This window comes from Pantherophis guttatus, chromosome 5 (assembly GCF_059756535.1).
Source record: "Pantherophis guttatus breed Tessera chromosome 5, ASM5975653v1, whole genome shotgun sequence".
NCBI lineage: Eukaryota > Metazoa > Chordata > Lepidosauria > Squamata > Colubridae > Pantherophis > Pantherophis guttatus.
The window spans coordinates 81,736,476-81,760,172 of record NC_142067.1 but is presented as its reverse complement, the minus strand read 5'-3'; the positions used below and the strand labels follow the sequence as shown (position 1 = coordinate 81,760,172).

General features: G+C 40.9%; 2 protein-coding genes across 3 annotated transcripts in view; one reads left to right on the top strand and one right to left on the bottom strand.

Moving 5' to 3' along the window:
* The window catches only part of NHS (NHS actin remodeling regulator), a 540,422-nt gene that overhangs the window by 390,676 nt on the left and 126,049 nt on the right, over positions 1 to 23,697 (top strand). The window lies entirely within an intron of this gene.
* LOC148113487 (uncharacterized) lies at positions 1,077 to 9,352 on the bottom strand. Its single transcript, XM_087871412.1, has one exon. It carries the CDS (start codon positions 6,201 to 6,203, stop codon positions 5,205 to 5,207), a length of 999 nt encoding a protein of 332 aa, XP_087727538.1. The 5' UTR covers positions 6,204 to 9,352; the 3' UTR covers positions 1,077 to 5,204.

Sequence of the window (23,697 nt, the reverse complement as noted above, 5' to 3'; positions counted from 1 at the left end):
GTGATGCAGTTGTAAAGTGTGACCAGGTCTTTGGGAGATGACATGAGGCCCCCAAGTTGTCTTCCTTCCTCTAAATGACAATAAGTTATAGCAAACCCCAAGCTTCTATGCTTCTACTGTCATCCTTCTGATGAGAGAATAAGGAATTCAGAAGCTTTTTGCTTCAAATTGTAAGGATTAAATCATGTCATTTAACTGAGCTAATTGTAAAACTAGTAGGCTTAATTAAAGTTGGCCAGAGGGGTTATATGATTCTCCCAACAAGCTGAACTGCAAACAGATAAACAGGAGTTCAAAGATGTAAGAACTTCCAGTGAAAACATTTATTGCAGAAAAAATAATGAAACTGTTACAAAATAGTCCTAGCAACTGCTATATATCAAATGCAAGACCTTTTTTAAAAAAGGTAAAATCCATGTCCAAAGTCTTGCAACACTGTTGCAAGCTGTGGTGCCTGCTGGCATAACGGCAAAGGCTAGAAGTCAATTCATTTTTGATAGGAGATTAGGTTCCCACCAGTCCTTTGTGTTGAAAATGGCCTGAGCTGGCATCAGACTCTTTGCTTGTAACAGTGAACTGGCTCTTACACTCTCCAGGTGAGTTGTTTTTAGTCTTTCAGGAGCAAAGCAGGGATAAAAACAAGAAACAAAAAATAAAAACACCAAATCAATTTGAAATTTAAAGTTTCCACAAAGGCCCTGTCAGTGTATAGAAAGAAATATTTTCTGGCTAGTTTTCTGGTGTTTTGAGAAACATACATTGATAACTGGGTGAGGAGAAATCCCTAACACCCAAATTAGGAAAAATATGTTCCATGGCCCCAGAATGGTGATTAACTTGGGAAAAAAAGTTGAAGAACTGCTATTTAACATTATTTGAAAACAGTGTTTCTTTACAAAAATAATTGAGAAAGTAGAAAGGTAGGGATTCTTTTTAAATATGTGGGGGGTGGGGTGGGGGGAAGAGTTGTCCAAGTTAGCCTACTGTGTTATGATGTTAAAAATGAAATCTGAAATTGAGAGTGCTGTCAGGTGTGCTTCCTTCAAAGTCCAGGAAAGAATGAGCCAAATTCCATATTTTATAGAGTAATGTACTTTTACTGGAAAATGAAATGAACACAACCAAAGGAAAGCTGAAACTAAAGCAATAGGCGCGAAAGTTGCATATAGAAAGCATCCCCTCCCACTGTCCATCATCAATCACCCAATCCAAAGGTCTCCAGAGGTCAGGTGGAAACACGTCTGGCATCGTCATCAATCAGGAACGCAATGACAGTTGACCCGATAGCCACTTTGGTGATTAGGTTTCGTTTCTTCAAAATCCACCAGCTTGCTTCCCTCCCCCACGCTCTTCCCCCCCCCCGTTCCTTATGGCAGCCAAAGCAGAAAGTTGGAGGCTGACATTCGGCCCCTCCAGAGAAAAGACGTTAGTCCTAAATAGGGAAAAGGGAAGGAAGGGGAAAAAAATAAATTGCAATATAGGCTTATTAAGGCTTATCAGGATATTTGTCATGAAACAACTGTACTTTTTTTGGTGCCCGGACATCACGTTTGTTCACCCACTCAGCTTGAGACAAAGGGAAATGTTTCCAAGCCACCAAATATTGCACCCTACCATGGTGCTTCCTAGAGTCTAGAATTTCTTTGACTTCGAAATGTTGCTCCACTTCTATCAGTATGGGAACTGGAGGGGAATCTTGGTCCAGTCATAAAGGGGACAAGTGTTCTGGTTTCAACAAACTAACATGAAAGACAGGGTGTATCCGTCTCAACGTTTTTGGCAATTCCAATTCAATTGTTACTGGATTAATAAGTCTAGTGACCAGGAAAGGACCCACGTACTTGGGTCCAAGCTTTTTTGATTTCTGTGAAGTCTGTAAGTATTTGGTGGAAAGATAAATCCTGTCACCCACTTTATACACATGTGCCGGGGACCGTTTTTATCTGCTTGTGTCTTATGCTCTCGGTGTGCATCATCTAGGGCTTTTCGAGTTACAACCCAAGTGCTCCGTAACTGTTCGATCCACTCAACCAAAGATGGGTTTTGTGGGGTGTCTTGTGATAACTCGGGGATTGGCACAAAATCCTGACCAGATGCTACCTTAAACGGAGTGAACCCGGTGCTGCTATGGATAGAGTTGTTGTATGCCACCTCCGCAAATGGCAATAAATCCACCCAGTTGTCTTGCTGGTAATTTACATAACATCTCAGGTACTGTTCTAACACAGCATTGGTTCTCTCACAGGCCCCATTAGTCTGGGAGTGGTGGGTGGAGCTTAGTCCTTGGGCGGAGCCTATTAACTTTAAAAACTCCTTCCAAAAGTTGGAAGTAAATTGTACACCCCTGTCCAAAATTATACATTTTGGAGCTCCATGTAATCTGTAAATATGACGAATAAACAGTTTTGCAAGAGTTTTTGCTGAAGGGATTTTAGAGCAGGGGATGAAATGCACTTGTTTGGAAAACAAATCCGTTACTGCCCAAATGACTGTGCACCCTTCACTTTCTGGTAGGTCAACAATAAAATCCATGGATATTTCCTTCCAAGGGGCATCCGGTCTTGCCACACTCTGCAGCAAACCAGGTGGCTTCCCCGGAGGTCTTTTAGCCGAGGCACACACCGGACAACTAGCCACATATGCTTCTATGTCCTTTTTGAGGGCAGGCCACCAAAACTGTCTTTTAACAAGATGTAGAGTTTTAACAAATCCAAAGTGTCCGGCTGCCTTGGCATCATGAGCGTATTGTAATACTGTTAGTCTTAAACTCTCAGGGACATACAATTTAGCCCCTATCCAAGCTAGACCATCACGGAGGATACATTCATTTGAATGGGTTTTAAACCATTCGTCAGTTTTTAAGGCTTCTTGTAATTTCTGTAGTAGGTCACCCGAAAGGGCTGGATCGGCCCTCGCCTGTGCTCTGGTAGTCATTGGCGCTGCCAGTTGTGTTGAAGGGATGATTGGTTGAACCACTTCTTTCTTGGTACTGTTGTATTGAGGCATTCTGGAGAGTGCATCCACCATGAAATTCTTTCCACCAGGAATGTAGCGTAGGGTGAAATTAAAACGGTTGAAATGCTGGGCCCAACAAGCTTGCTTTGGTGACAGTTTACATGGTGTTTTCAATACCTCCAGATTTTTGTGATCAGTCCAAACTTCAAACGGGTGCTTTGCTCCTTCCAGGAATTGTCTCCACATTAACAATGCCCATCGCACCGCAAAAGCCTCTTTTTCCCATATGGCCCATCTCCTCTCAGTTTCTGATAAGTTACGGGACGTGTAAGCACAGGGTTGTAATTCCCCTTCTGCGTTCTTTTGCAGGAGTACTGCTCCCACAGCCACGTCGCTCGTGTCTGCTTGTACTACAAAAGGCTCTTCCATGTCTGGATGTTTGAGGACCGGCTCAGCAGCAAACAGTCGTTTCAACTTTTCAAAAGCTGCTTGACAGTCCATAGTCCATTCAAGAGGTCATGAGGGCCTTGGTTTTGCCTCACCCTTAGTTTTCAGAAGATTTGTTATAGGCAGAGCTATTTTGGCAAATGAGGGGATAAACTGTCTATAGAAATTCGCAAAACCCAGGAAACTTTGTAATTGTTTGCGGGTGCATGGGGCGGCCCATTCCAATATGGCCCGAACCTTCTCAGGGTCCATCTCTATCCCCTCATGTGATATGCGATATCCAAGATAGTCAATTTTGCTTTGATGGAACTCGCACTTAGGAAGTTTGGCATATAGTTCAGCAGCCCTGAGTTTTTTCAGGACCGTTCGCACAAATTTCACATGGTCGTCCATGTTCTCTGAGTAGATAAGAATGTCATCCAAGTAGACCAGAACCCCCTTAAACAGGTGCTCATGCAGTACTTCGTTAATCAATTGCATGAACACAGCAGGGGCTCCCTGTAGTCCAAACGGAAGTATTCTAAACTGGAAACATCCAAGTGGGCAGCTAAATGCTGTTTTCCATTCATCTCCCTTTTTAATTCTCACTTGGTAGTAAGCTTCCCGTAAGTCAAGTTTGGTGAAGATTTTCCCCTTTCCTAAGTGAGATAGCATGTCCTTCATAAGTGGTAGGGGGTAAACGTTCTCCACACAAATCGCATTTAGGTTCCTATAATCAACTATCAAGCGAAAGGAACCATCCTTCTTTTCTCGGAAGTACACCGGTGCCGCCACCTTTGGTTTGGCAGGTTTAATAAACCCCCGTTCTAGATTTTTATCAATAAAGTTTCGCAATTCCCCTAATTCTTGAGGGGTCATGGGTAGATTTTCGGTTTAGGAAGTTTCACACCTGGGAGTATTTCAATGGTACAGTCCGTATCTCTGTGGGGAGGCAGTACATCCGAGGCCTTTTCACTAAAAACTTCACGGAGATCCCAATACTCTTTTGGAATCTTCTCCTCCCCTTGAATGTGGCCTACTGCCATTTCCACAGTTTCGGGCCCTGACCTGTCCTCTGGAGGGGGGTTTCCCTCTCTAATCTCAGTTTTCTGGTGCGAATATGCAAGACCCCTGTTTTCCAATTAACCCGTGGGTTCCATCTACGGAGCCAAGGCAGTCCAAGTATGAGGGGTCGTTCCATGCCAGGGGCCACAATGAATCTGAGACTTTACGTGATCCCCCAGCTGCATTTCAATGAGTCCTGTCACAAAACTGGCTGGACCCCCTCCTGCAATTGATCCGTCCAACTGACAGAACGCAATGGGCCTTTTTAGCGTTTTTAGTCTCAGGTCCATCTTTTCCACCACTTTCGGGCTGATTATGCACCTTGTGCACCCAGAGTCTAGTAGGGCTAATATCTGCGCTTGTGTCCCTGTGGATGGCACCCTTATTTCTACAGGGATGAGCATGGGGTCCTCTGTGTGACTCACCGGATCATCGGAGTCGGAGTCCGTCCCACTGTCGTCGTCGGTGGTCGGAGTTCCCAACTCACCCTTGTTTCGGGGAGCAAACTCAACGACTTCTCCTTTCAGGGTGGTGTCATGGGTTTTTGCAGGTGTTTTGTCGGCCTTCCTTGGTCCCAAACTGGTGGTCTTAGATACTGGTTTGGAGAAACATTCGGCAGCCTGATGTCCTTCCTTCCCACATTTGAAACAGGTGAAAGGCTTTGACTTTGGTTTGATTTCCGCCTTCCCTTCGGCCACCTTAGGTGCTCCTTTACGGTGGAAGGAGGATGACGGGTCTCCAGCACGCCCCCCTCGGAGTCAGCTTCGGGCGAGCTCGATCTCCACATCCTCAGCTGCTATATACCAACTCTGCAAATCTTCGGGGACCCCCCGGCCTCTACAATCCTTGAATATCTCTTCATTCAGCCCATCTTTGAAACTCTCCAGGAGAGCCGCTTCTGACCACCCTGTCATGTAGGGTGCCAGCTCACGGAATTCTTGGGTGTATTCTGCCACTGATCTCCAGCCTTGCTGGATGCTTTTCATTCTAAGTCTTGCTTTCCGTTCAGCTAGGTGGTCTTCAAAACGCCTCCTAAGAGCTCCCATGAATTGGTCGTAGTTTCTTAGCAAGGGGGAGTCATTATTGTGGAGGACCACCATCCAGTCAGCTGCGGCTCCCTCTAATACGCTCATGACGCATCTCACTCGAGCGGCATCTGATAAGTAGTCCTCCCCCCAATCCTGCATGTGGTTCCACACTTGAGTCAAAAAATATCCCAAGGTCTTCGGATTCCCATCATATTTCCTGGTTAGGGGGGGAATTTTTGGCTTTTTACGTCTGCGAGGAGGGGCCTGCAAGGCTGGCGGTCCCTGACCTGCTGCATCCCTCACTTGAGCTCCCGAAGTCTGAGATGTTCTTTCCTCAGCTTCCTCATCCTCTCCCCCACAGGCTGTTTCTTCCGGCTCCCCCCTGGGGCCGTCTCCTCCCTTCTCTACAGGGAACCCATAAGACTCACAGCTTTTCCGGCTTTCTTCAACATCACGGAGGAGTTGCAATGCCTGTGCCAGCATGAGGCTTTCCTTTTGCTCTTGCAGCCACACCGCCTCTCTCTTATGTGGTCTGGAGCTGGTTACTCCCTGGGGGGTCCCTCCCCGGTCCGGCAGCCTTCCTACTCCTTTCGACCATCTGGTTTCCTCAGGCTCCTCTCTCAGCCGGAGTTTTTCCAACCATTCAGCAGTTTCTTTCTCTGTTTGAAATGGAGGCATCGTAGAGCCAGATGCTCCCATTTCTGCTTCTTCAGCTTCCTGATCCGACATGATCTGGATCACAGTCCCCTCGGTGGTTATCCAGGATGACTGGAGTGAGTTTCAGCTTAATGTCAGGTGTGCTTCCTTCAAAGTCCAGGAAAGAATGAGCCAAACTCCATATTTTATAGAGTAATGTACTTTTACTGGAAAATGAAATGAACGCAACCAAAGGAAAGCTGAAACTAAAGCAATAGGCGCGAAAGTTGCATATAGAAAGCATCCCCTCCCACTGTCCATCATCAATCACTCAATCCAAAGGTCTCCAGAGGTCAGGTGGAAACACGTCTGGCATCATCATCAATCAGGAACACGATGACGGTTGACCCGATAGCCACTTCGGTGATTAGGTTTCGTTTCTTCAAAATCCACCAGCTTGCTTCCCTCCCCCACGCTCTTCCCCCCCCCCATTCCTTATGGCAGCCAAAGCAGAAAGTCGGAGGCTGACATGTGCTTTCTTATTGTAGGAAACTCATTTTCTGATTTTAATTTTTTATCATAGCAAATTAATCAAAGAAAATGTATCAACAATATAACATAGTTTCAAAATTAGTAATGGTTTTAAAAGAAAAAGGATTAATAAAATAATAAAAGCCAGGTTTAACCAAATCTCTTCTATCTTTGCAGAAAGCTGTACTGTTATGCTTCCCGAGAATCAGATGTTAACACCATTTGCAATGGATAAGTTTTATATCATTCTTGAGGGACAGTTATCAAGCTCCAAGCTCAATAAGATCAATTGTAAATCAAAACTCTTGTCTTACATCAACCCAACAATACTTGCTCAGCAGGAATTTGTTTCATGTTCAGGAACAGATTTTTTTTATAGCTGATGAATCAAGCCTGTTGTTTATTGCCTTATTCAGTTCTATGATGCTTTTACATGAATGAAAAACTTCTAATTATTTACTAAAATAATGTGAACATGGAGGTGGTTGTTTTGAAACGCAATAAAGCATATAACTTTTGCAAAATTCAGCTGAGTTGTCATATTGACTAATCTGTAGCTCCCACCCTAAAAGATAATAAAACTTGTATCCTTTTTACCCCTAGTATGTGCCCTGTTGTTTCAATCTGGCAGAGTTGGCGCAATTAAACAATGCCACCTATTGGTGCCCTGGAAGCATGCCTTCTCTGTGTTCATCCCTGTCGTCTGGAATGAGGTTCCCCTGAGATTTAAATGGCTCCCACCCTGATGGTGTTTGAAGGACCTTAAAAACCTGGCTTTTTGCCTAAGTTTTGATGAGAATGACTAATGCCCCTTTCTTGCTGTCTGTTCCCTTTTGGGGTTATTTTCTTTGCCATTCTTGTTCTGTCTTGTGCTATTTTTGTGGAGGTTTTTCTGTTCTTTGTTTTTAAATGTTTGGTATATACAGTTAATAAATTATTATTATGAAAATAAAAAGCAGGAAATTCATTGCAACCTGTTAACTACAGCACCCCTAGAATTGGAAGATTAAACCTAAGCAAACTGCAGTGTAGTCTAATTATACTCCTGTTAGAAGAACTTCCAATAGTTCAGTGCTTTGAAATTAAAAATAATAAGTTGTGGCCATAGTGACAGTATTTATTACTGCAAATAATAAGGGATGAGATGGTAATTGATGCATGTTTTCATAACTTAATATTTTTGACATTAGAAGAAATATCCATCAGCCAGATTCATCATATTTGTACTAGATCAATGCATAATCAAGTATTTGTACAGACCTTTTTAAAAACAATTTAATAGCAGTTGATTAAAATCATTAGAAAATACTCCTTGTTGATTTTAATACTGCATGATCAAAGGCATCATACAAATTTCTGAATTGGGGGATTTGTCTTTTAAGCCAAAATCAATTCTGATCCAAGTTTCTTGTTTTTTTAATAGCATTTTTATTATGAATGTTGATTTATAGTAGTAGAAACCAATTCAAAAAAAATTAGAAAAAGAAATAGAAAGGAAGGAAGGAATACAATGAAGAGAATGAAAATATACACATAAAAAGTGACTTTCAATCTTCATCACAACAAGTATAAACATTTAATAAATCTTCACCCACTATAAAGTTAAATAGATATCTTTTCATCCCATATCCCATCCTTTATCTATAAGCAAGTCCATAAAACATCAGTCCTGGTGACAGCAAAAAGTCTATGTTTCATAGTGCAAAACATTGCAAAAATGTCTTATTTTAATCTTTTTTTTTAAAACAAATTTTATTTCATAGTCAGCATACATCATATACACTTAAACAAAAAATCAATCATATATATATATTTTATTTCCCCCCTCCTATCCCAACCCCCACCCCCCTCCCCGGACTTCCCAAAAGAAATACAGGGTAAAAACATTTAACAAACCTTAATAAAAAACCCCACAAACTAACTATCTATAGATTTATCTATCACTTGTACTTTAACTCTCCTTGTTCAAAGCAAAATATAACTTTTCTTGCTTAAAGGTAGTTAAACAAAACCAACTTGTTCCTCCACAGAATAACATTAATGTTAAATTTAACATCCAAAAGAAAGTTTCTTTTTTTTAATCCATTACTTGAAGTAATTTTTAGATATAATCCATCCAATCATAACCATACAGATCATATCCTTAATAAAAATTAATCATGTCTTAAATACCAATACAATCATAAATAAAGATTTTTTCAAAACCAAACAAATCATATCCTTAATAAAAATTAATCATGTCTTGAATACCAATACAATTATAAAAATTCACATTTATATAACAGTTGAAACATCCAGTCATAAGTAAAAAAAAATTTTCAAAACCAAACAAATCATATCCTTAATAAAAATCTTGAATACCAATACAATCATTCACCATGTTATCCTGCCTAACAAAGAGGAATAAAATTCTTCCACTTCCATTTCCCCCTAGTTTTTTCCCGAGCCTTCTTCTTCCGCTTTATTCCACCATCTTTTATTTCTACAAGCTTTTGTGTATTCAACTGTAATTTTATCTTCCAGTCCTGTGCAGCTCGCAAAGTAATTCCTTTTAAGAAACACACCTCTTTAATTAGGATTAAAAGTCCATTTTTATAAAGAAATTGTAATGTTCCATTTCTAATCCTTCTTGATATCTTGAAAATCCAAGCTTCTCCCAGCACTTTTCCTCTCATCTGCATCAAAACCTCTGGATAGATCTCATTCCATATCTCCGGATTAACCTCCTTCAAGCCCATCAGTTTATTCATAATTTGGGAAACATCCTTTCCATGTTCCTCAGGCGCTTTTACTTGAATTACTTTTCTTCCTCCTCTTTCAACAGTGCAACTTTATTATCAATTTGAGTAATAAACTTCTCAAAGATCTCATCCAGTCTTTCCGTAAATGATTTTTGCCATGCTTCCAAAAAATCCACTGTCAGTGTTTGTACACTTGCTGAATTCTGTGCTGAGAAACCTCCATTCTCTTCAAAAATCTTTGCCTCTGCCATCTTTTCTTATGCTGCAAACTTAAATTCTCTCTTCATTTAGCAAAGCTTCAAAGTACTGACAGCTATAACAACCTTAACAAGCGCAAACAAGCTTTAACAATCACTTTCTTCTTAAACTTCCGTTCTCTATCAGCGCCATTTTGGATCTCTTTAAAACTTTCACTCGAATCTGAAAGGACTCATTATTCATCAGAGTTAAAGGAAAGAAAAATACTTGCGAGAAGCTCTCCTGTTTTGTTCTGCCTGCATAAAAATCAATCCTTGAAATCACTTGTTTTGCAGGGATGGTTGCGGCGCCTTGTTCTGTCAGAGACGGAATCCTGAGTCTGGAGCTGCTTTCCAAGCGTTTGGGGAGCCCTCACCCTCTGCACCTCCAGGATTAATCCTGGAGGTTTTGGGGGGCTCTACCCTATACACCTGAGCACTCACCTCCCACTCTTTGCCCGAGGGGGAAGTTCCAGTCGCCAAAATGGCTGATTTACGCTGTTTTGGCGGTTTTACAGATCCCAGGGTTAGGAGCTCACAAAGGAGCTGCAGCGGCACCGGCGGTGCCAGCGGAAGTCCCTCCAAAAATGTCTTATTTTAATCTTGATCAAATAAACCAATGTTATATTCCTTCCTTTTATTTCTTTTTTTTTTTACATTTTTTTTATTTCTCATAAACATATTTAAGTGTACAGTATCTTATCCATCATTAATCATTGATCATTCATCTTATCCTTTAACTTTCATTTTTATTTGTTCAGGGCTGCTCTTTTACCATTTCCTCTTCTCTGTTTTTACCTTCCTTTTATTCTAATGGTCTTAATCTTTGATTCAATCAAATATTGTCATAGGATTTGATTTCTTTTCAATCCTTCTTTATCTTATTGCACAATTTCCTCAATGCTTTAACAAGTTTCTTTTGTAGATCCAACAAGAAAACTTTTCAAAGTTATTGTTCCAAAGATCTCTAATTGCTCTAAGATAATTAATATTCAATTTCTAAAAGTGATTAGAAAATTAAGTATGCAGTCTTAATGTTCTTTAAAAGTCTCCACCGTGTTTGTATGCAAGATGGCTAATTCCATCATCTTCCAGTGCTGAAACCTAAAGTCAACCTCTATCCTTCAGAATCCTTGTTAGGAGCAGATGTGCAGAGTGTATGTGAGCAATCTCCTGGCCTCTTGGAAAGGTGCAAGGAACCGGTCTTATCACCGATTCCTCGGTCTTTGCTGTATTCATTGGCTTCACTTCTGCAAATCTGTCTTCATTTATCATATCTCCCCTCCCCTGATCCAAAATTCTCACTGCATTATTAAAGTTCATACCTGTTACTACTTGTAACTGCACATCCAGTCTTTATTGTCTCAGATTTCCATGCTGGACCAAGTGAAAAAAATTAAAAGTTTAATCCAATTAGCCATAACATTTCATTCATTGTGTATTTTCACAACCCTTTGTTCTTGTAGCACCTGAATATCATTGCAGCATGCTAAAGAGTCAACTACTTTTGGGTTAATAAGAATGTTTGAGGCACTATCCTGAATAAAGATAAGTGTAAATTCTCCTAATTCTGCATTAATATTTCTAGTATAGACTGAAAAGAAATGAAGATTAAATAAGGCATTGCACTCTTAAATTTTTTTCTCATGATGTTAAACAAATGTAGATTAATATTATTTTAACAGCAACTATTAAGGTTCTGCTGATAGATCAAGAAAGTTACTGTGGTTCTGAATACATTATTTATCTGTGCACTATAGCCCTTGCTTCAGAAGATAGCACTAACAATGACGCATTTTCAAATATATAGAGGAAAAAGCTTTCAACTAATTTTATTGAAAGAATAAAACAGGTCAGGAATGAATATTAAATGAATTCCTGGCTATCTTGCAAAATGGTTTGGCCTACTTAGAAATAAACAAAACCAAAGAGAGCCTTGCTTCTTCACATTCTGATTTCTTCAGGGAAGATTGCTCTGTCTGGATTATAGGTTCAACTAGATTCTATAAGCCATCACTTGGTGTATGTTTGTGCACATATACATACAGTACACACACACACCCATAAACAGTGCAAGTAGCGGAATAAACTATACTGCTATCTTAACACTTCTATTATGTAAGCTATGTGTTTAAGATTAGGTCATTGCAAACTCTTCCCAACAACACATGAAGAAGAAAAAAATAATGTGTTTGCTTACTTTTACCAGACAGAATATGCTACCCACCTGGGCTTCTTCTCTCTGTGTCTATGAAAAGTTACTTATACAGATACAATTTTATACAAATTGACTTTTGTGCTGCAGAATAGGTTATAAACAAATAGCAAACCAATCATAGCAAATAGTGCATTTGTTGCCCAATAATCAAATAAAAAATATTTGCCAAAATTCTCTTTAATCACTTTCACCAATAAAGGGAAGCTGTCTGCTCCTAATGTGAATTAAATGTTATCAAGTGAGCCTCAGACGCAGAATTTTCATTTTAATTCAATTTTCCTAGAGTTTATGTTTTTCAGTGTTTGCAATATAATAACTGCTTTTGTTTGGTGCAAATATTAAGGTAATTACTAATTTCCTTAGAAAGAAGCATTAAGTTGGCTCCATGGACATATTTATTTCGTAGGTAACATAAAACTAGGGAATTTCTTGCACTACAACAAGCATGTGGAATGGCACCAAGTGACAATAGATGAATATAGTGAACTGCATAAAAGAATCAAATGAAATCAGAATACTTGTCGAGTAGGAGCTTAATTTTCACTATCATTTTCCTTCCTCAAGGAGAAACACATTTTAATCATGTCTGAAATTTCATCCAAGGCTCTAATCTGTGGTGGATTTTGCAGACTTGTTTCAAAAGTGTTAACCAGTGTTGGTTTTATTTTAAGATACAATTGCTAAAATGTAAAATTCAAAATTGGTTTTTCACTTTTTCCTTTCATGAATTTTGTAAAGGAACCATATTGATAAGATCGAAAGCAACAGTATTCAGTAGCACCTCTTAGTTTTCACTTCACTTCCATGTAGATTTGCTCTTCAGAAAAACTCAGAGTAGATTGCAAGTAATTATCAATTTTGTTGCCAAAGATGTTAGGAAAAATACATACCAAAGTTGAATTACTCTTCATTACTTTTCTTGAATTTGAAGAAAGAATTTGGTTAATTTTGGGATGCTTATAATAAATGTAAATATCTAATTTATTTTTTCTTGTCATCACAGCAAGAATATTTGGTATCTTATCTAGGGCCCATTGTCTGGTTCCTGAAGTTATTTTTCCCACTTCTGGATTGATTATAGATAAAATGCAGCCCTATTGTTAGTAATACACACTTATTTTTTTGTTTTGTTTGTTTTCTCGCTTTGAAGGAAAATCAACTTAGATGATATTTCAGCTCTTTAAAACATTACAATGACTTCCTAAAGAAAATATACATCAGGCACTTTTTATTTTTCAGTGGCAAGATTTTGTTTTTGCTTTATCTGGGGAAATAGCTAGATGTTGAAACAGGAGTTTGATAATGCTAGATATATTTAGGAAAGGAAGGAGTTATGCATCCAGGGGACTTCGTGTGTCTGTGCTTAAACAAGGTGACATATTGCCAGTTAGAAAAGGTTTCATTTCTTGTCCTCCATTCTTGATTTCTTCTTAGAGCAGAAGATTATTTAGCACAAGGCAGGAAATGGCTTTAGAGCTGCAATTACAAACCTTTTAAGAAATGTTCATCTCTGTAAGCTTCTAATTTCTTTCTGTTGGGAAGTCTATATCTAGGTCAAATTCTCCAAACTTCTGTCTCAATAATCTAGATTAGGCAAACAAGAAGTGTTTAGCTGACCTGTGCCAAGAGAATGATAGTGGGTGTATGCCTCTTTGTTCATTATTTTGAACTTAATGGCTTGCATTACCATTAAACATTTTTATGTAGAAGGCTACCTGGCTATGATTACGTAAAAGGATTTATATATTAGAGAAAAGCCACATTATTTAATTTCAGCTTTGTGGAACAATTATCAGTAGAGGTGCCAGAAGATTACTTAATAACCTCATGGTTTTTAGGTGATGGGCTTCTACTGATTTTGTCTTCTCTCTCATGTGGTTTAATATTCTCATGAGGTTCTGGATGCGGCTGTATGTAAGTGATGGATATAAGGTAGTTCCAGTATAGAACCAGTATCTATAATCTGGATGTTCTGTCCTCACTACACATTAGGCTGTGTGCAGCTTGACATGCAGCTAAACCCACCTATCCTCCAATAAAACAGACTGTGCACGTAGATCTGAATGCTTTATTGAAAGAACAGGATATGGTGAAACTGGGAAAAATAAGGATACATACAATGAGAACTAAATACAAGATAGACAGTATTAAGTTACCGCTGAACATAACAATTAATAAATACTCACCAGCGATACTGTCAGGTATGCTTCCTTCAGTATCCAGGAAAGAAAACCCCAAACTCAAGCATTTTGAAGAATTTAGTACTTTTACTGAATATGAAAAGATAGCAACCCAGGTAAAGCTGGAAGTGAGCAAAACACGCGAAATAGCATCTACTAAGCTTCTCCCCCCCCCCCCGTGTTCATTGACCCTCAGCCAATCCAAAGGTCTCCCAAAGGTCAGGTGGCATCACGTCTGGCAATGTCATTCATCAGGAATGTAGGGCAGTTGGTCAGCCAGCCCCTTTTGAAGATTCACTTTCGATTCCTGGGAAGACACGTCCTACAATAGATAAACACCTCCTGCACCTTCCCCACCCTTTCGCCCCCCTTTACTAATCCCTCCCCCGTTTCTTATGGCAGCTGAAGCAGGCAAAGCTGAGGCTGACATTCGGCCCCTCTTGCAGAAGAGACGTTATTCCTAAATAAGAGGAAAGAAGAGAGAGAGAAACAGAATATATACAATAATTATGGTTTATCAGGGTATTTAGTATAGAATTGCTGTATTTTCTTGGGAGCTCGGACATCCCGTTTATTCACCCATTCAGCCTGCGATAAAGGGAAATGTTTCCAGGCTATCAGATATTGGACTTTGCCATGGTGTTTCCTAGAATCCAAAATTTCTTTAACTTCAAAATGTTGCTCCCCCTCTATGAGAATGGGAATTGGAGGGGTGCTTTGGTCAGCCCTTAGGGGAGACGAGTGTTCAGGTTTTAATAAACTAACATGAAATACAGGATGTATACGTCTCAATGTTTTTGGCAATTCCAATTCAACTGTTACTGGATTAATTAGTCTAATCACACGAAATGGTCCTACATACTTAGGGCCTAGCTTTTTGGACTTCTGGGTGGTCTGTAAATATTTTGTAGACAAATAGACTTTATCACCCACTTTATAAACGTGAGGTGGGGACCTTTTCTTATCAGCTTGCGCCTTATGGGCCCGGTGTGCCTCATCCAAAGCCTTCCGAGTCACTGCCCATGTGCTCCTTAATTGTTCAATCCAATCCATCAAGGAGGGATTTTGGGGATCATCCTGTGGTAACTCAGGAATGGGTACGAAATCCTGGCCCGACGTGACCTTAAAAGGAGTGAATCCAGTGCTACTGTGTACGGAATTATTATATGCCACTTCTGCAAATGGCAACAAGTCTACCCAATTGTCTTGCTGGTAATTTACGTAACATCTCAGGTACTGTTCTAGTACCCCATTGGTTCTTTCACAGGCCCCATTTGTCTGAGGGTGGTGACTGGAATTTAGCCCCTGGGCGGAGCCAATCAATTTCAAAAATTCTTTCCAGAAATTGGAAGTAAATTGCACCCCCCTGTCAGAAATTATTCTTTTCGGAGATCCATGTAGTCGGTAAATCTGCCGAATAAACAGTTTTGCAAGGGTTTTTGCTGAAGGGATCTTTGAGCAAGGGATGAAATGTACTTGTTTGGAAAACAAATCAGTTACTACCCAAATGACAGTGCAGCCCTCACTGTCTGGTAAGTCCACAATAAAATCCATAGATATTTCCTTCCATGGGGCGTTCGGTCTAGCCACACTTTGCAGCAATCCAGGGGATTTTCCTGGAGGTCTTTTAGCCGAGGCACATACTGGACAGCTAGCTACATATGCCTCTATGTCCTTTTTAAATGCGGGCCACCAAAATTGTCTCTTAACAAGGTGCAGAGTCTTGACAAACGCAAAGTGTCCTGCGGCCTTGGCATCATGAGCATATTTCAATACGGTTGTCCTTAATGTGGTTGGAACATACAATTTCGATCCAACCCAAGCTAGTCTGTCAGGAAGTGTGCATTCATTCGAGTGGTTCCTAAACCACTCGTCAGTTTTTAGCGCTTCTTGCAATTTTTCGAGTAAATCCCCCGAGAGTTCTGGTTCGGTTTTACTCTGCGCTCTGGTAGTGACCGGTGTTGCCAATTGTGTCAAGGGGATCATTGGTTGAACCACTTCCTTTTTGATGCTATTGTACTGCGGCAATCTGGAAAGTGCGTCTGCCATGAAGTTTTTTCCACCAGGAAGGTAACGTAGAGTGAAATTGAAATGCTTGAAATGTTGGGCCCAACGAGCCTGTTTTGGAGATAGTTTGCGTGGTGTTTTTAATGCTTCTAAATTTTTATGATCAGTCCACACCTCGAAAGGGTGTTTCGCCCCTTCTAAAAATTGTCTCCATGTTAACAACGCCCGTCTAACTGCAAACGCCTCTTTCTCCCATATGGCCCATCTCCTTTCCGTCTCTGATAGTTTACGGGATGTGTAAGCACAGGGTTGTAATATCCCGTTTTTATTCTTTTGCAAGAGTATTGCTCCTACAGCTACGTCACTGGCGTCAGCTTGTACTACAAAAGGTTGTTCCATGTCGGGGTGTTTGAGCACAGGTTCAGCTGCAAACAGCCGTTTCAATTTTTCGAAAGCGGCTTGACAGTCCATAGTCCATTCCAGTGGTTTCGAGGGTTTGGGCTTTACTTCCCCTTTGGTTTTTAGCAAGTCTGTAATTGGTAGTGCGATTTTTGCGAAAGAGGCGATAAATTGTCTATAAAAGTTAGCAAACCCTAAGAAACTCTGTAACTGTTTACGGGTGCACGGTGCGGCCCATTCCAGTACTGCCCGAACCTTTTCAGGGTCCATCTCTATTCCCTCATGCGATATACGATATCCAAGATAGTCGATTTTGTCTTGGTGAAATTCACATTTAGAAAGTTTGGCGTAGAGTTCGGCTGCTCTGAGTTTCTTTAAGACCATTCGTACCAACTTTACATGGTCAGCCATATTGTCAGAATAGATCAGAATGTCATCCAAATAGACCAACACCCCCTTATACAGGTGCTCATGCAATACTTCGTTGATCAGTTGCATGAATACAGCCGGGGCTCCCTGTAATCCAAAAGGGAGTACTTTAAACTGGAAACATCCCAGCGGGCAATTAAATGCTGTCTTCCATTCATCTCCCTCTTTTATTCTCACTCGGTAGTATGCCTCTCTTAAATCAAGTTTGGTGAAAATTTTTCCCTTCCCTAAATGGGCTAACATGTCCTTCATGAGTGGGAGGGGATAGACATTTTCTACGCAAATCGCGTTCATGTTTCTATAATCAACTACGAGACGAAAGGATCCATCTTTCTTCTCGCGGAACATTACTGGCGCCGCCACCTTGGGTTTGGCTCATTCGATGAATCCCCGTTCTAAGTTTTTGTCAATAAAATTTCGCAATTCCCCCAATTCTCGAGGTGTCATGGGGTAAATTTTTGGTTTGGGAAGCTTCACCCCAGGGAGTATTTCAATGGTGCAGTCGGTGGCCCTGTGGGGAGGTAGAGCATCCGATGCTTTTTCGCTAAAAACTTCCCTGAGATCCCAATATTCCTTTGGAATTTTCTCTTCTCCCTCAATATGGTTAATGGCTACTGCCGCCCTCTCTGATTTCATGTCGTCTCTCGGGGGGGCTTCCTTTTCAGGAGCTGGTTCTGCCGTGCGTATGCGCAGGACCCCCGTCTTCCAATTTACTCGTGGGTTCCATTTGTGAAGACAGGGCAGTCCTAGAATGAGGGGTCTTTCCATGCCAGGGGCTACAATAAATCTGAGATTTTCTACATGATTTCCCAACTGCAGTTCAAGGGGTTCGGTCATGAAGCTAGCTGGGCCCCCTCCTGCGATCGACCCGTCTAATTAACAAAATGCAATGGGTCTTTTTAAAGTTTTTAGTCTCAGTCCCATTTCCTCCACTACTTTGGGGCTAATTATGCACCTAGTGCACCCTGAGTCCAACAGGGCTAACAATTGCGCATGAGTCCCTGTGGAGGGCACCCTTATTTCTACGGGGATGAGTAAGGGTTCTTCCGTGTGACTCACCTGTTCGTCGGTGTCGGAGTTGGAGTCCGTCTCGCTGTCGTCATCGTTGGTCGGAGTTCCCAACTCACCCTGGTTCCGGGGAGTGAACTCAACGACTTCTCCTTTCAGGGCGGTGCCGCGGGTTTTGGTGGTTATTTTGTCGCCTTTCTTGTGGCCGGCCCCGGTAGTTTTTGGTGGTGGCTTGGAGAAACATTTGGCCACCCGGTGACCTTCCTTCCCACATTTGAAACAGGTGAAGGGCTTTGACTTGGGCTTGAATTTTGTCTTCCCGCCAGTCATCTTGGGTTCCCCCTTACGGTAGAAAGAGGATGACTGGTCCCCCATCCGCCTTCCTCGGAGTTCGCTCCATTTCAGCTCGATCTCCACATCCTCAGCTATTATGTACCATCTATCCAAATCATCGGGGACCCCCATGTTCCTACAGTCTCGATATATCTCTTCATTCAATCCATCCTTGAAACTCTCCAAAAGAGCCATTTCTGACCAGCCTGTCATATAGGGTGCCAGTTCACGAAATTCTTGGATATACTCTGTCACCGGCCTCCGGCCCTGCTGAATGCTCTTCATTCTGAGTCTCGCCTTTCTTTCAGCTAAATGGTCTTCAAAACGCCTCCTAAGGGCCCTCATGAACTGGTTGTAATTTCTCAGCAAGGGGGAGTTGTTATTGTGGAGAACCACCATCCACTCAGCAGCTACTCCCTCTAGGGCATTTGCGACACTTCTGACTTTAGCCGCCTCTGTTTCATAGTCCTCCCCCCAGTCCTGCATGTGGTTCCACACTTGGGTCAGGAAAAATCCCAAGGCTTTAGGATTCCCATCAAACTTCCCAGGAAGGGGGGGGATTTTTGGCTTTTTACGTCTGCGGGGGGGGGCCCTGCAAGGCTGGGGTTCTCTGGCCGGCTGCATCTCTCCCTCGAGCTGCCGAAGCCTGGGATGTTGCCTCCTCAAGCTCTTCCTCTCCCCCGCAGGCTGTCTCTTCTGGCTCTCCCCTGGGGCTTGCTCCCCCCTTCTCCACAGGAATTTCAAAAGACTCACGTTTTTTTCTGCTTTCTTCTACATCACGGAAAAGCTGCAAGGCTTGTTCTATCATGAGACGTTCTTTCTGTTCCTGCATCCACACTGCCTCTTTTTTTTGGGGTCTGGAAGTTGTCACTCCCCGGGGGTCCTCCCCCCAGTCCGGCAGTCTCCCCACTCCTTTCGACCATCTGGCTTCCTCCGGCTCCAAGCGGAGTTTTTCCAACCATTCTGCAGTCTCCTTTTCCGACTGGAGGGCAGCTGAACTCACTGCCCCCATCTTCTCTTCTCCCTCACTCCCTCGATCTGACATTTTTTGAATTTACAGTCCCCTCGGTTTTTGTCTGGGATGACTGGATGTGACTTCCAGCTTAATGTCAGGTATGCTTCCTTCAGTATCCAGGAAAGAAAACCCCAAACTCAAGCATTTTGAAGAATTTAGTACTTTTACTGAATATGAAAAGATAGCAACCCAGGTAAAGCTGGAAGTGAGCAAAACGCGCGAAATAGCATCTACTAAGCTTCTCCCCCCCCCCGTGTCCATTGACCCTCAGCCAATCCAAAGGTCTCCCAAAGGTCAGGTGGCATCACGTCTGGCAACGTCATTCATCAGGAATGTAGGGCAGTTGGTCAGCCAGCCCCTTTTGAAGATTCACTTTCGATTCCTGGGAAGACACGTCCTACAATAGATAAACACCTCCTGCGCCTTCCCCACCCTTTCGCCCCCCTTTACTAATCCCTCCCCCGTTTCTTATGGCAGCTGAAGCAGGCAAAGCTGAGGCTGACAGATACTCTGTATTTGGGATGTGGGTTTGTCCTTGGATGACCATGTGCTACAGATTAAGGTGGATTCTTCTTTGTGCTTCTGCCTTCTCCAAATGCTAAAGGAAATGGAGTCTGGCTTCCCAGTGTGCACTTGGTTTGAGAGTGTAGGCTGATGGGTAATGGGGTGAGGTCAGCTTCAAACAATATAGTTGGTATTTTGTCCCTCCAGCCACTAGATGGGGCTAGAGAGCAACAGCAGTATATAAAGGTTATATGCTGGGACATGACATTGGAAAAGAAATAGTAAGGACTTCCGGTTTCTCTGCCTTCGGCGACGGCGGTGCCTTTCGGAGCTCCGCCAGCCCCGTCGCCCGTAGAGCCGCTTCGTTACTCAGAAGCGGCTTGAAAGCTTCAAAATCCTAAGGATTGAAGAAGTTGAGATCGCAGGGCACAGGTTGAGCCCCCGTTGTCCCCCAGGGAATTGTTTCTGGGGAGAGAACGGGTGTGGCTCCCTTCCAACCTGCGGAAACTCCGGGCGACGTGGGACGATTTTGCCTTCGCAAAACAAGCCGGCAGCAGGAAACGTAATTTGAAAAGAATCAGCTTTAACAAACAGCGAACCTATCTGAACCCTGAAACTTGGAAACGCAAGTATCAGCGCTTTGTTGACTTTTCAAACTGAGACAAATTTGAGTGAGTGAAAGTGCTTTGAAAAAAACATGGCGCTTAGCCTTAAAGTTAACGAACCAATGAGTGTGGATTGGTGAAGTTATTTTCTGTTACAAGTTTCCAAGTTGTTGCAAAGTTGCCTTGTTTGCTATAAGAGAAGCAAGTGGAAAATTTCTCCCTTTTTAATACTGGACTTTGTTTTACTTTAGCTTTTAATTGATTAAATCTGGGGGACTTTTTTAGAAGTCTTTGTGCAGGAGGGAAAGGAAAAGGAACTTCCCTTTTTAGAAAATCCAGACTACGTGGCAGGATGGCTTCAAAGAAGCAGGAAGGGAAGGCAGCAGGGGGGGGATCCCCCACACATAAACAAGAAACGCAGCTTCCCTCTGCACAGCAGTTACAGACCCAGAAAAAAGAATTTGATGTGGGAGATTTAAAACAATTTATTTCTAAAACTCTGGATGATAAATTTTTAAAATGTCAACAGGAGATAGATGATAAACTTCAAAAATCACATCAGGAATTTATGCAGGAAATTAATGAAGTTAAAGATATGGTGAAACAGAATCAAAATAAGGTGACCAAAAAAATATCAGAAGTGGCGTCTGGCCTGGCAGAATTTATTGGGAAAGTTGATTTTAAAGTTGAAGAATTTAAATCAGAAGTTAATGTCAAGATGAAAGACAACGATTATAAAATTGATGAAGTTGACAATAAAATGCAGAGAATTGAAGATGAAATTGTTATGATACAATTCCGGGCGATGGAATTCGCCATACGGCTTCGGGGAATTCGAGAGGGGGAGAGACAGGATTTGAGACAAGTTTGTTCTGAAGCCTTGGCCAAGATTTTACAAGTTAATCCTGATGTGGTATTTCACAAAATAGATAAAAGCTATAGAGTGAACTCTTGGGTGGCCAGACAAAGACAACTGCCTAGAGATGTGGTCATATATTTTACAGATAGAGGAATTAGAAATGATATCCTGCAAAAATCTTTTCATACTTCTGTACAAGTGGGGGGTTCACGACTTGAAATCTTTAAAGAATTACCTCCTAAAATGCTGAAAGCCAGAAAAGAATTTGGTTTTCTTGTTAAGGAACTGAGAAATTTACAGATACCCTTCCGGTGGGATGCACCTGCTGGGATAATTTTTAGATATAAGGGAGAAGGATATCGGTTGAATACCGTGGAGAAGGCACAACACTTTTACACTACTATTCTTAAGGAAAGAACACCATCTCCACGTACATCCACAGTTTTGGAGATTAAAGAGAGTGAAGAGAGGCAATTGCAAGAACAGTCTAAGCAGGAATTAGAAGTAGTGCAAGGTGCAGAAGGAGGTTTTCTGAGTGAGCCCTTGTTTGATTCTTCTCCAATTTTGGATTTGATTCAGTTGACTGAAGTTAAAGATCAACGTATAACTAGAGCTCAATCTAAACTACTTAAACAAAAGCAACAACAACAACAGGAAAGACAAGACAAGAAGGCAGTTAAGAGTACTGTACAAGAGAGTGGAGCGATGGGAGGAGCGAGATCGAAGCTTTCGGATGATCTTCAAGCATTTTGCTCTGTGCTCCAGAAAGAGGCTGATGACCTTTAAGTGTTTATCTTGGAATGTCAATGGGTTGAACTCAGCACAGAAAAGGAAGAAACTATTTACATATTTGAAACAATTTAATAATGATATAATATGTTTACAAGAAACGCATATTACAACTCAAGATCAAAAATATTTGATAAACTCAAAACTAGGAGCACATTTTATATCTTCAACTTCGCAGAAAAAGAATGGTGTGGTTATTTATGTAAATAAAAAGTTAACAGCTAAAGTTATAGAAGCAGATCAAGATGGTAGGTTTGTAGCAATTGAATTGTTTACAGCAAATGGCCAAATTCTTTTGATTGGAATTTATGCTCCCAATCAACAACAGGACTATTTTTATAAGATGTTACATACTAAAATATTGCAATGGGACTATAGATCTATTTTAATTATGGGAGACTGGAACGGAGTAATTGATTCTAAACTAGATAAAAAGAGTTTGGCAAAGTCTAGAATTAGACTACCACAGACTTTTTTTGACATGAAAGAAGATATGGAACTAAAAGATGTTTGGAGAATACATAACCTAAAAGAATTGGATTACACTTTTTTTTCTGATAGACATAGATCCTTTTCTAGGATTGATTTTATCCTGTTGTCAAATGATCTACTTGTTAAGACAAAAAGAACAAAGATTTTTCCAAGAACTTTGACTGACCATAGCCCTGTATGGATAGAAATTGAGATGGATAAGGTTGAGAGACGCTCTTGGAGATTAAATGAGAACTTGTTTAGATATGAAAAAAATACAATAGAACTTAAAAAGCATTTGAAAGAATTTTTTGAAATAAATTTGAATAAAGGTACCCCAATTGAAATTGTTTGGGACGCAAGTAAAGCTTATATGAGAGGGGTACTTATCTACATGAACTCTAAAAATAGACTGTTCCGACAAAAGAAAAGATCTGAATTGGAAACGGAAATAAAGAACAAAGAACAGTTACTTATTAAAAACCCAACAGATGAAAGAATACGAAGTGCTATAAAACTTTTGAAAGACCAATTTCAAATGCTTATGGCGGAACAAGTTGCAACAAACTTACAATATGCGAAGCATAATACATTTTGCAATGCTAATAAACCGGGCAGATGGTTGGCTTACACATTGAGGAAAAAACAAAGTATACGGACTATTGATAGTATTGATATTGGAGGGAAAGAAATTTCTCAACAAAAATTAATCAAAGAAGCTTTTGTGGACTATTATACCAAACTATATGCCAAAGAGGAGTTGCAGAATGGACTTATAGAAAAATATTTAAATGACAAGAGGGTTACAAAAATTACTGATCAACAAAAGAAAAGAATGAACTACCCTATAACAGAGGAGGAGATAATAGCAGCAATTAAACAGTTAAAAACATCTAAAGCTCCTGGTACGGATGGATTGACCGCAGTGTATTACAAAACTTTACAAGCTGAAATGGTGGGACAACTTAGAGATTTATTTTGCAATATTCAACAAGGGGGTAAAATACCCCCATCATGGACAACTGCTTATATATCTTTGATACCAAAAGAACAAGTTGGTCCTAAAAAACCAGAGAATTATAGACCAATATCTCTTTTGAATACAGACTATAAAATCTATGCGAAAGTATTAGCCAACAGGTTGATGCCAGTAATTCAAAAGGTGATTCATGAGGACCAAGTGGGATTTATTGAGGGTAGATATATGAAGGACAATGTAAGGCAAGTAATAGATTTATTGGAATATCTTGATAAGAATAAAC